The following is a 10,736-nucleotide window of genomic DNA, read 5'->3' as shown; positions in this document are numbered from 1 at the left end:
GAAATGCAGGACAAACAGGAGTGCATAAATATGAGGGGCACAGGGGGAGGGTTGCAGGATAGGGAGGGGAGGAGACTGGGTTAGGGTTGAACACAGCAAATGGGTAATGAAACTAAATGTACGCATTACATTGAATGTAAAACAAGCTCTTAAAATAAAAAATATATAATTAAAAAATATAAACTAAAGTAGTTCTTGAGCCCATATGGGGTAGCATTTTTCAATATTCTTTCAAAAATATGTCAACCAAACTCATAGCAACTCCTCCTTGGATTTCCAAGGTGGTATCTCTATGGAAATAGATTGCCCAATCTTCCTTCTGAGGAGTGGTTGGTGGGTTTAAACTGCCAGGCTTCTGGTTAGCAGTCAAGTGCCTTAGGCACTACGCCACCAGAGCTCCCTTTTTCATATTCACTCACTAATCATCATAATATTAAAAAAACTTTCAAACCTAATTAGATATATGATCAAAAGAAATTGATATTTTGTTCACGAAGAAATAGATGATTAATCATTATATGGAAAACGCACTTGTCAACAATTATTTTAAAAGTACAAATTATTATGACTGAAAAAAACATGTAAAAATCAATTAAAATCATAAAATGCAAAGGGTGAATGGTTCAGCTAAACAGTAAGAATAAAAATTGTAGACTACTTAGATGTCCAACCATTTGAAAATACTATGGGTTATATCTGACTTCCGTAGCTGCCCATGAATGTTACAGAGGAGGGGGAGGTGAGTATACTACATAGAGCATGATCTGCATTTTCAAAGAGAAAAGAAACAAAAAAACAACGGTGTGGGTGTGGGTGTGTAAGACTGAGAAAGACAGAAAGGAGGTCCTCTGGCCCCTTCATTCTGTTTGTTTCCCTCCATTCTCTCATTAGTGGAGTGTGGATATTTTAGCAACACCACATTAAAAACTGGACATAGGAAAATGGATCAATTCTGTCCAGGAAAAGTTTTGGCCTGTCTTGCATATGCTCCAACGTGATGATTAAGAAGATTCAAGGTAGATAAAGAAGACCCAAGATGGGGTGAATGCAAGATGGACAGAGGATACAGATTCAAAGGAGAATGAGACTGCTAGGAGCTAAATTAGGCACAGATGACCACAATGGAAAAAGAAAGAAATGTCCAGATCCCAAGTCTCTGATTGCTTTCTGTAGTAGCAATCCCTTCAGTAGATAGATTAAATCTATATACTTCCAACCATTGTAGGATTTACTGGTTGGGTTTATTTTGTATACAATAAATGTGTAAGTATATACACACACAAGGTTGAGACTTTTGCTGCTGATTATCTCAGAGAGGTAAAATTGTTAAAAGGAAAGGGAGTGCGAGATTATTACCTTATTTTTCATATACATCAAGATGCTGTACGATTATAGATTGCTTCTATTATTGCTATTATGCATTTCTGTAGTGTACAAGTTTTCTGTAAGAACATGCACTTCTTTTGTAATCAGAAAAAAAAAAAAAAAGATTTATCCTGGGTTCCCCAGAAAGCAGTATCTAATGCAAGTACTTCTTTACAGTACTTTAGCATTTTACCAACAAATGCAATCTGGGGAAGGCAGGGTGGTTAAAAAAAAAAAAGGAAGTGAGGCAGGGAAGACAGGAGCAGTAACATGAGGTGTGTTTTGAAGCTGGCCACCAGTAAATGCAATTGATGGCTTAATCTCCCAGGCCACCCTCCAGGAAGTTATATAATCTGAGTATCTCAGGACACTCCACCCAGATAACAAAGGGAGTGTCTGTTGGTGCAAGAGGTTGGTCTGTAGCTGTGGCTGGACCAAAGGGCCTGGAGACAAGTTAGTGCAAGATGATCTGAAGCAGTTCATTTAGTGTATCATATTCACCAACTAAAATATCACTAGAGATGATGACTCAGTCTTCACATGGCCCCATATATCACACCAAGAAAATTATCCTGAAGTAGTTTGAAACATCCCACAGTGGCTTACACATTAAAATCAACTTTCTATTGCAAAAACTTGATACAGCAAACTAAATAGCAAGGAATCTAGGTGGACGGATGCACAGCATTTCCAAAATGCCTGATCCTGGTGGAAACAGATACCTGAAGACCTGGAGATGCACTGGAAGAATACAACTAAGAAGGAAAATGAACTGAGCGAAGTAAATATGAATGGAGTCAAAGCCCAAAACCTGCACTCAAGGATCTCTCAGGAATATTCTATAGAGAATAAAACCCAAAGCAAACCTGTTGCCACGGAGTTGTTCCAGCTCCTGGCAGCCCCGTGCTGCAGTGGAGAACTGCAGTCCTGGGAGGTTTCAGGGCCGTGATCCTTTGGAAACAGATCACTAGACCCTTCTCTTCAGGGGCCTCTCGGTGCATTATAACCCTCCACCTCCATGGTTGCACTCTATGGTGAGCACTTAACCATTTGCACCACCCAGAGACTCCTAAAAATACATACAGGCTTGTATATATGAGTTTCTAAAATTTGTATTAATGAGGCTGAGGGAGTGATTTCAAGGAAATAGGATCCTTAAAATCTTTATATCTTTATCCTGAAAGAATGGCAACATGTAAAGGGAAACATGTTTATCTGTCAGAAGAATATGATGACCAAGAAGAATACAGGCCTTTGTACACATTGTTTAAAGGCAAAGGAAGGAAACATACTAAACTTCAGTTTCTTTAGAGTCATCAGCTCTACATTTATTTATTTATTTTATTCTGGATAATACCGAATAAATTGAGCACAGAATGATGAATAATAGGTAGATGAGACATTTTCTACAGTCATACAATATCCTTTCAAAGGGATTTATTTTACTTTTAAGAAAATATTTAAACATTAATATTCCTTAAGAAACATTCTGTTCAGCATATATTCTGCACAATGAAGAAATTCAATTAGTGACTTATTCTAAATGATCTAAATGCAGAAAATGATCGAAAAGTTTTATAATTAATGTGTGACAAATATTTTGTTTCAATGCATTAAAGAGTTACGTAGAAGACTAAGTATAAAGAATACAATAACGAAGACAGTGCAATCTATAAACTACAAATATGCTTTAATTTCAGGTAGAATAGCAGTGAAAACTACTACAGAAACCATGGTCTGTATAATCACATAACTGAGGCATATTCTTGAAGATCAAGGGCTTGGTTATAGTCAGCCATAGCTTTCTCAATCAAACCTATTTTACCACGAACTTCTGCTCTAAGACTATATGCGAAAGCATCATTAGGCTTCAAAGTCAGAGCTGCAAAAGAAGAAAGTAAATGTCAAGGTATGTTTTATGCTAGCACTCAAAAATACTCTCAGTTTTTTAAAATAAAAAGTATGTAATATAAAAACTTTTGTTGTTGTTGTTGCTAAGTGCTGTCGAGTCATTTCCGACTCATAGCGACCCCATGCACAGCAGAACGAAACACTGCCTGATTCCGTACCAGCCCCACAATCCCTGCTATACTTGAGCCCATCATGACAGTCACCATGTCAATCCATCTCATTGAAGGCCTCCCCCTCTTTCGTCGACCTTCCACCCTACCAAGCATGACATCCTTCTCCAGGGAATGGTCCCTTCTTACAACATGACCAAAATAGGTGAGACGAAGTAACATTACTTATTTGGAAAAAATTTTTCTTCCAATATAACTAATTATTTAGTTAAGTTCAGAATACTCAAACTTTCTAATAAAAGTAACTTGGAGAAACACAGAATGATATCTCTTTGAAATGCTAATATTGTGTATGCATGGTTTCCTAATAATTCTGTATATTTCAGCTTACCAAAACTTTAAATTAAGATACTACACAAAGATACTACACACAATCTACATTGATTACACTAAAAACAAATCTAAAAAACAATTGTTACATAAAAAAACACAACAACCAATGTAATTTTAGCAAGAAATTACAAAATAATATACCTTTACAAAGATCTGCCTCAGCTACTTCATATTGCTTCAAACAGTAGTAGAAGTTTGCTCTGTTAAAATACACTGCAGCCCAAAAGGGACAGTTATCAATTACATTTGCAAAATCTTCTTTTGCTTCTTCATATTTCTTTAATATTGTGTTTGTCACAGCTCTATTCATGAGAGCACACTCATCTTTTGGATCAAACTGTAAAGCCTTTGAAAAGTAGTCATTGGCCTATAAAATATGAAGATAATAATAATTTGGATATATTTTAATTGGTGGTTATAAAGAAATTTAAAACACTTTTACTCTTTACTTAAAATTAAAGCCAGTTGTGTACCAACAAGGGCAGTGAAAGCCGTCCAATGCAGACAATAAGAAGGAGCATTGCCTGCAGAGAAAGCCAACAAAAGTTTGTTTACTTTTTATTATTATCAGTAACTCTAAACAATAGCAGTAAAATGTTCCTCTCTGTAAGGGTAAAATGCTCCCTCTGCCCTTCCTTCCATGCTCCTGCACACCACTATTTGCTATTTTTGGTGCCCTTGAGTTGGTACAAACTCATAGCAACCCTGTGTACAACAGAATGAAATACCACCCAGTCCTGCACCTTCCTCACAATCCTTGCTGTGTTTGAGCCCATTGTTGCAGCCACTGTATCCATCCATCTTGTTAAGGGTCTTCCTTCTTTTTGCTGACCTTCTACTTTATCAAGATGTCCTTCTTCAGGGACTGGTCCCTCCTGATAACACTGCAAACTACATGAGACAAAGTCTTGCCATCCTTGCTTCTAAGATGCATTCTGGCTGTACTTCTTCCAAGACAGATTTTCATTCCTCTAGCAGTCCATGATACATTCAATATTGTTTGCCAACTCCATAATTCAAAGGCACCAATTCTCCTTCAGTCTTCCTTATTCGTTATCCACCTTTTGCATGCGTATTAGACAATTGAAAATGCTACGGCTTGGGTCAGGCATACCTTAGTCCTCAAGGTGACATTTTTGCTTTTTAATACTTCAAAGAGGTCTTTCACAGATTTTTCCAATACAATCCATTGTTTGATTTCTTGACTGCTGCTTCCATGGGCATTGATTGTGGATCCAATAAAATAAAATCCTTGACAACTTCAATCTTTTCTGTGTTTATCACAATTTTGCTTATTGGTCCAGTTGTGAGGATTTTTGTTTTCTTTATGTTGAGGTGTAATCCATACTGAAAGCATGATCTTCATCCGTAAGTGTTTCAAGTCCTCTTGTTTTTCATCAAGTAAAGTTGTGTCACTTGTATATCACAGATTGTTAATGAGTGAGTCTTCCTTAAATCCTGATGTCACGCTCTTCTTCATATAGTCCAGTTTCTCAGAGTATTTGTTCAGAGCTCTGGTAGTGTAGTGCCTAAGGCACTTGACTGCTAACCAGAAGGCTGGCAGTTCAAACCCACTAGCCACTCCTCAGAAGGAAGATGGGGCAATCTACTTCTGTAGTGATACTGCCTTGGAAACCCAAGGTGGGGTTGCTATGAGTCGCGTCTGACTTGACGGCACATAACAACAACAACAACATACAAATTGAATAAGTATAGTGAAAGACACAACCTTGATGGACAGCTTTCTTGTTTTTAAATCACGCAGTATCCCCTTGTTCTGTTCATACGACTGCCTCTTGGTCTATGTGCAGGTTCTACTAGAGCACGATGAAGTGTTCTGGAATTTCCATTTCTCATAATGTCCTCCATAATGTGTTATGATCCACAAAGTTTAATGCCTTCATATAGTCAATAAAACATAGGTAAACATCTTCCTTATATTCTCTGCTTTCAGCCAAATCCAGTTGACGTAATGATATCCTGTGTTCCACATCCTCTTCTGAATCTGGCTTGCACTTCTGACAGTTTCCTGTCAATGGACTACTACAATTATTTTTTAATTATCTTCATCAAAATTTCATTTGAGTGTGAAATTAATGATAGTTTTGATAGAAGGTAAAATGTAAATTAGGAAAGAAGGCCACAACAAGAAGATCACTGTCTTGGAGTCAGATATGACTCATAGCGAATGCTCCTTGGGTTTTTGAGGCAGTATCACTACGGAAGTAGATTGCCCAACTTTCCTTCCAAGGAGTGGTTGCTGGGTTTGAACCGCCAACCTTCTGGTTAGCAACAAGAAGATGAAGTACAAATGAGAAAATCATATTTGCATATAAAACCAGAGTACCTAAGAGCTAAAAAGATAAAGTAATTTTCCAAATAAAGTTCTAACCCGTACCAAAGGAGATAAAAAGTCAGTTACACTATGGAAAGTTATAAGGAAAGAAGGAAAGGAGGAGAGGACAAAATAAGCTCATTGAGAAGATTATTCCAATTGATCATCAAGCTGAAAGGGCCCCTCACTGTGTGGTATACAGCCCAGTGGTAAAGGTGTTGGTCTCAGTACAGAAATTGAGAATAAATGAATAGTAACTTCTATAGCATTTGGCATTGCTATGACATTCAAACATATGATCATTTTTCTAGTAACTCACTTTCATTTTATTTTAGTAATGTATTGATCTACAATAAGTTGGAAATTTTAAAAAACTGACATTTCACCACAAGTAATTCAAGATGCTGAACAGACATCCTACTACCCAAAGCAGGACTCTTTCTATCCCTGATGGATAAAAATCTGGCTTCTATTTTAAAACTTGCCCTAAAAAGAAAAGTCACTTTTAAAACACAGCTTGCTTCCTCCAATTCCTTACCACTCAATTTTTTCCAGACTTACTACTCAAGACAGGGCCAAGCCTTTCTTCAGAAAGTAATCTACCTCCCTCTGTTCCATGCATTCTGCTCTTGCTGCCATTGCAACTGTACTCAAGACTAATGGATTTCCAGTTCTTTTCTTCTAGGATCTCTCTGTAGCATGGGCACCCTTGATCTATTTTACCTTCTTAAAACTCTTTCTGCCCTTGAGACAGAGTGTATTTCTCCTACCTCCCAGACTATCTTCTCTCAATCTCCTTTACTGAACTATTTCTCTTGCTACCTGTACAATAATGCTCAAGGATCTGTCCTCCATTTACTTCCATCATACTTGATACAAAATACTGATAGTATGGTGATGAGGAGCTTAGTCCCTGGAGTCAGATTGCTGGATCCAAATCCTAGCTGTACCACTTATTGACTCTATGTCCTTGGATGAGTTATTAAAGCTCTGTCTTAATTTCTTCATCTGTGAAGCAGAGGTAATAAACAGAACCACACTCCCAGGGTTACTATAGGATTAAGTGAGCTAATGCATGCAAAGTACTGGGAACAATATGCAGAACACAGTAGAGGTTAAAGTAATGAGAACAATAGTCATCGTTGTTCTCCAGTGTCTAGAAGTGAAGACACAATACTCCATAAATCTTGCTACCTCTCTGGCTTTCAAGAGGCAATGAGTTTAAGATTGTGCTTCCCCTCTCATCCTTGGATGACAGCTATTCTATGTTAAGAATAGAAAAGTGCCATTTAAGGGTCCCTTGAGTGAAGGAAAAGTTGACATTAAGAAAAATTCACTCCTGAACAGAATGATGGACTCATGGCTATTAGAAATGAGGCAAAGGAGTGACTCAAGGCAGCATCAAGACTTTTTTCAGAAAGTCATTTAGGCTTCATTTCAATTCTTCAGTAATTGATTATTAAAAGCCATCTAATTCCACATCACAAAAAACATGACTTCAATCATATATGAGCAAATGACTCTCAGCTAAGAGAAAAGAACTCATTAAAACACCAAGAGTGTGCCTAACTTTCAACAAAGTAATTTTTGTTATGGCTTCCAAAATATATTAGTTAGAAAATGAAAACCTATAAATTGAATGATGTTACCTGAAGTACAGAAGTACTAACAAGAGACCAATTATAGGCCAAAGACACCTACTACAAGAGATGTCCATGACTTTTTAATAATTTGTCTAATGTCCTATTTCTGTAATTAGAAAGCAGACCCAGTTATTTTAAGTTCACCTCAAGTTCATGATAATAAACTAAGTGATCCAGTTTACTATCAAATGTACATTGATTCTTTTCTCTTATGGTTGGAAGCATGAAGCTCATCTAAATGTGGTTTCAAATCATTAAGTCATAAATTAAAGATAAAAGAAGGTAGAACATGTATCATTGTTTCAACCCTTTAGAAATTATTACTTGATCTGTTGAGGGACCTTCCTCAATATATTTTAAAAAAAATTAAGAGACAATATTGACAGGACTTAATGACCAATTATACGAAGGAGGTAAGAAAGAAAGACTTATGATTTACGGCCTTGGAAACCCAATGGGAGGTCACTATGAGTCAGAACCAACTTAACGGCATTGAGTTTGGTTTTTTGTTTTTGTTTCTTTTTTTGAGAACATGGCAAGTACATTACAAATATGTAATTGTAATATGTGGAGCTTGAATGAAGATCTAAGTAGAATCAGTAAGTGTTTGCTAAATGCTCCCAGCAAAAGAAACACTAGAGCCAGAGCATCTTAGTATACAAATGTGCCCTAAAGATCATATCATTAAGGGTTATGGTGACAGTATTGCATGGCAGAGGGTAATACAGAAGTGACAAGTCACAGAAAATATCAGAAAAAAAATTTAAAAAATGATTACATCAACTTAGAAGGCAAAGGCTGTGAAAAAAATTTCTGAGAAATACAGAACTGAAGGTAGGGGTTTTCCAAACTTGGCTACGTTAATGAGATCATATTTTAAAGCCCTTTGCTATACCATCAGAGAAGCCAGACTTGGAAAATTACCACAGCCTATCACCCTATTTCCCATAAGAATTGGGGCTACTAGTACAAAAACAAAATTTATCTAATTGAAATTTGAGTGACAAAAAAGCAAGATGCCTGTCTTCATTGTAAAAACAAGAATGAAAAATAACAGTTTAACTTTTAGAAAGATAATAAAAACTCACCAGAAAAAGGTATTGCTACAACATAGACAAAAATTATAACATTTCAAAATGAACTAGAAAAAAAAGGTTAAGGAAGTAATTGCAGTTAAGAAAAGGTAAATTAGAAGTAAAGGATCTCAGAAGACAGGTTTCCAGGAAGATATGACAAGAAATAGAACTAGAGAGAAAAATATATATAATAAACCAAAATATAAGGTCCACATAGGTAACATATCTCAGAAAGCACAGCAAAGATTTAGAAGAGAGATGTGAGAAAAGAAAATGAGACAGAAATTAAGAGATAAAAAGCATTTGAGAGAAAGTTGGGTATACGGAGTCCTGGGGTGGTGCGAATAGTGGATGTGCCTGGCTGCTAACTGCAATGTTGTAGGTTCGGGTCTACCCTGAGGCCCCGTGGGAGACAGGCATGGTGGTGTGCTTCCAAGATGCATCTCTGAGAACCTTATGAAGCAGTTCTACTCTGACACACGTGGGGTCACCATGAGTCAGAATCGAGTCTACAGCAACTGGTTAATAGGTACATAGAAGTCATAAGATGTTCAACATATATGTAATTGGTGTTCCCAGTGGGAAAAAATAAAGTCAAAACAATGAAATATTACTTTGAAAAAATAAATTATAATTCAACAAAACTTTCCTGAAATCTACATATAGAAACCACACTCTGTACTTGATAAAATTGACTCGAAGTGGCCAACTCTAAGGCCTACATTGGTAAAACTTTTTTCTTAAAATAAAAAACAAAACAAAAGAATTTTTTTTTTCATTATGCTGGCAAAAGGAACACATTGCTTAAAGGAGAAAAAGAAAAAAGTCAATTTTATATTAGGTTTCTTGACAACAGCACACAATACTGGAAAACAGCAGAGTAGCCCTTATTAAGACATACAAGGAAAGAAAAAGTGAGCCAAGAATTTTAAACCCAGACTTGCTGTCTTTTATGTAAAAAGGGCATAGGCAAACAGCTGTGAACATGCAAAAATTGAAGGAACATTCTTCTCGAAGCACTTCCTCAGGACTCTTCTAGAGGACTAATTTCAGACAACCAAGGAACGACTCGGGGGAAGAGGAACTTTGCCATAAACCCTGGTAATGAGAATTGAATATATTTAACTGGAGAACTAAGACTAAAAGGTTCAATAAAGTTAATAAAATAATATGTAAATATTAAATCTTTCAACAATGTAGGAATAATAAAACAACAAAATGGGAGACGAGGGGAGAACATGGAAAGTAAGCTGACACAACAAGTTCAAGTATATTTAGTAATGGAATCAAAAACATTTTAAAAAACAGACAATACAATTAAGCTAAAATTGAATAATGGCTGAGAAGAAGAAATAAGGGTACAGGATTACAGGGTGAGTTTATTACTACTCATAGTAGAAAAACTCATAAATGTTGATATGGAAATAAGGATATATCAAATGGGTGTTTTCATAAAGGTAATCACTACAGAAAAAAATACAAATCTTCCTAAATACCAGGAAAATTCTAAAAAAAAAAAAAATCAGAGTAAACAGACCACAGGATAAAATTATTTTAAAATAGACATAAACAGAAAGCATAATATATAATAACAAAACTAATATCAAACATTGATCATGACAAAATGTAGGGCTTAACTCAACTACTAAAAGTTAAATATTTTCACATTGTCATTTAAAGCAAAATCAACTCTATTCTGTATGAAAGAGACACACTAAAATAAAGGAAACTAAACACTGAAAATAAAAGGAAGAGCAAAGGAGTATCAGGCAAAAGCAAACTGAAAGAAACCAGAGGATATGATCATGCTATCAAGTAAAGTAAAATTTGTTCCAAAAAGCATTGAAAAAAACAAAGAAGGGCACTTATAATGCAGAAGGCATTCTATATATATATATATATA

General features: G+C 35.9%; 1 protein-coding gene across 1 annotated transcript in view; it reads right to left on the bottom strand.

The window, feature by feature from the left end:
* Positions 1–3,110: 3,110 nt before the first annotated feature.
* Positions 3,111–10,736, bottom strand: part of TTC6 (tetratricopeptide repeat domain 6) — a 285,618-nt gene continuing 277,992 nt past the window's right edge. The window contains exons 29-30 of the mRNA XM_007938570.2: positions 3,921–4,146; positions 3,111–3,247 (exon numbers count right to left, since the gene is read on the bottom strand). Of these exons, the coding sequence (XP_007936761.2) occupies positions 3,111–3,247; positions 3,921–4,146 (363 nt within the window). The remainder of the gene's footprint in view (positions 3,248–3,920; positions 4,147–10,736) is intronic.

Source organism: Orycteropus afer, unplaced genomic scaffold, assembly GCF_000298275.1.
Source record: "Orycteropus afer afer isolate SDZICR_OR568_19922 unplaced genomic scaffold, OryAfe1.0 scaffold00051, whole genome shotgun sequence".
Classification (NCBI taxonomy): domain Eukaryota; kingdom Metazoa; phylum Chordata; class Mammalia; order Tubulidentata; family Orycteropodidae; genus Orycteropus; species Orycteropus afer.
The sequence above is the reverse complement of the archived record's forward strand: the minus strand, read 5'-3'. Positions and strand labels throughout refer to the sequence as shown.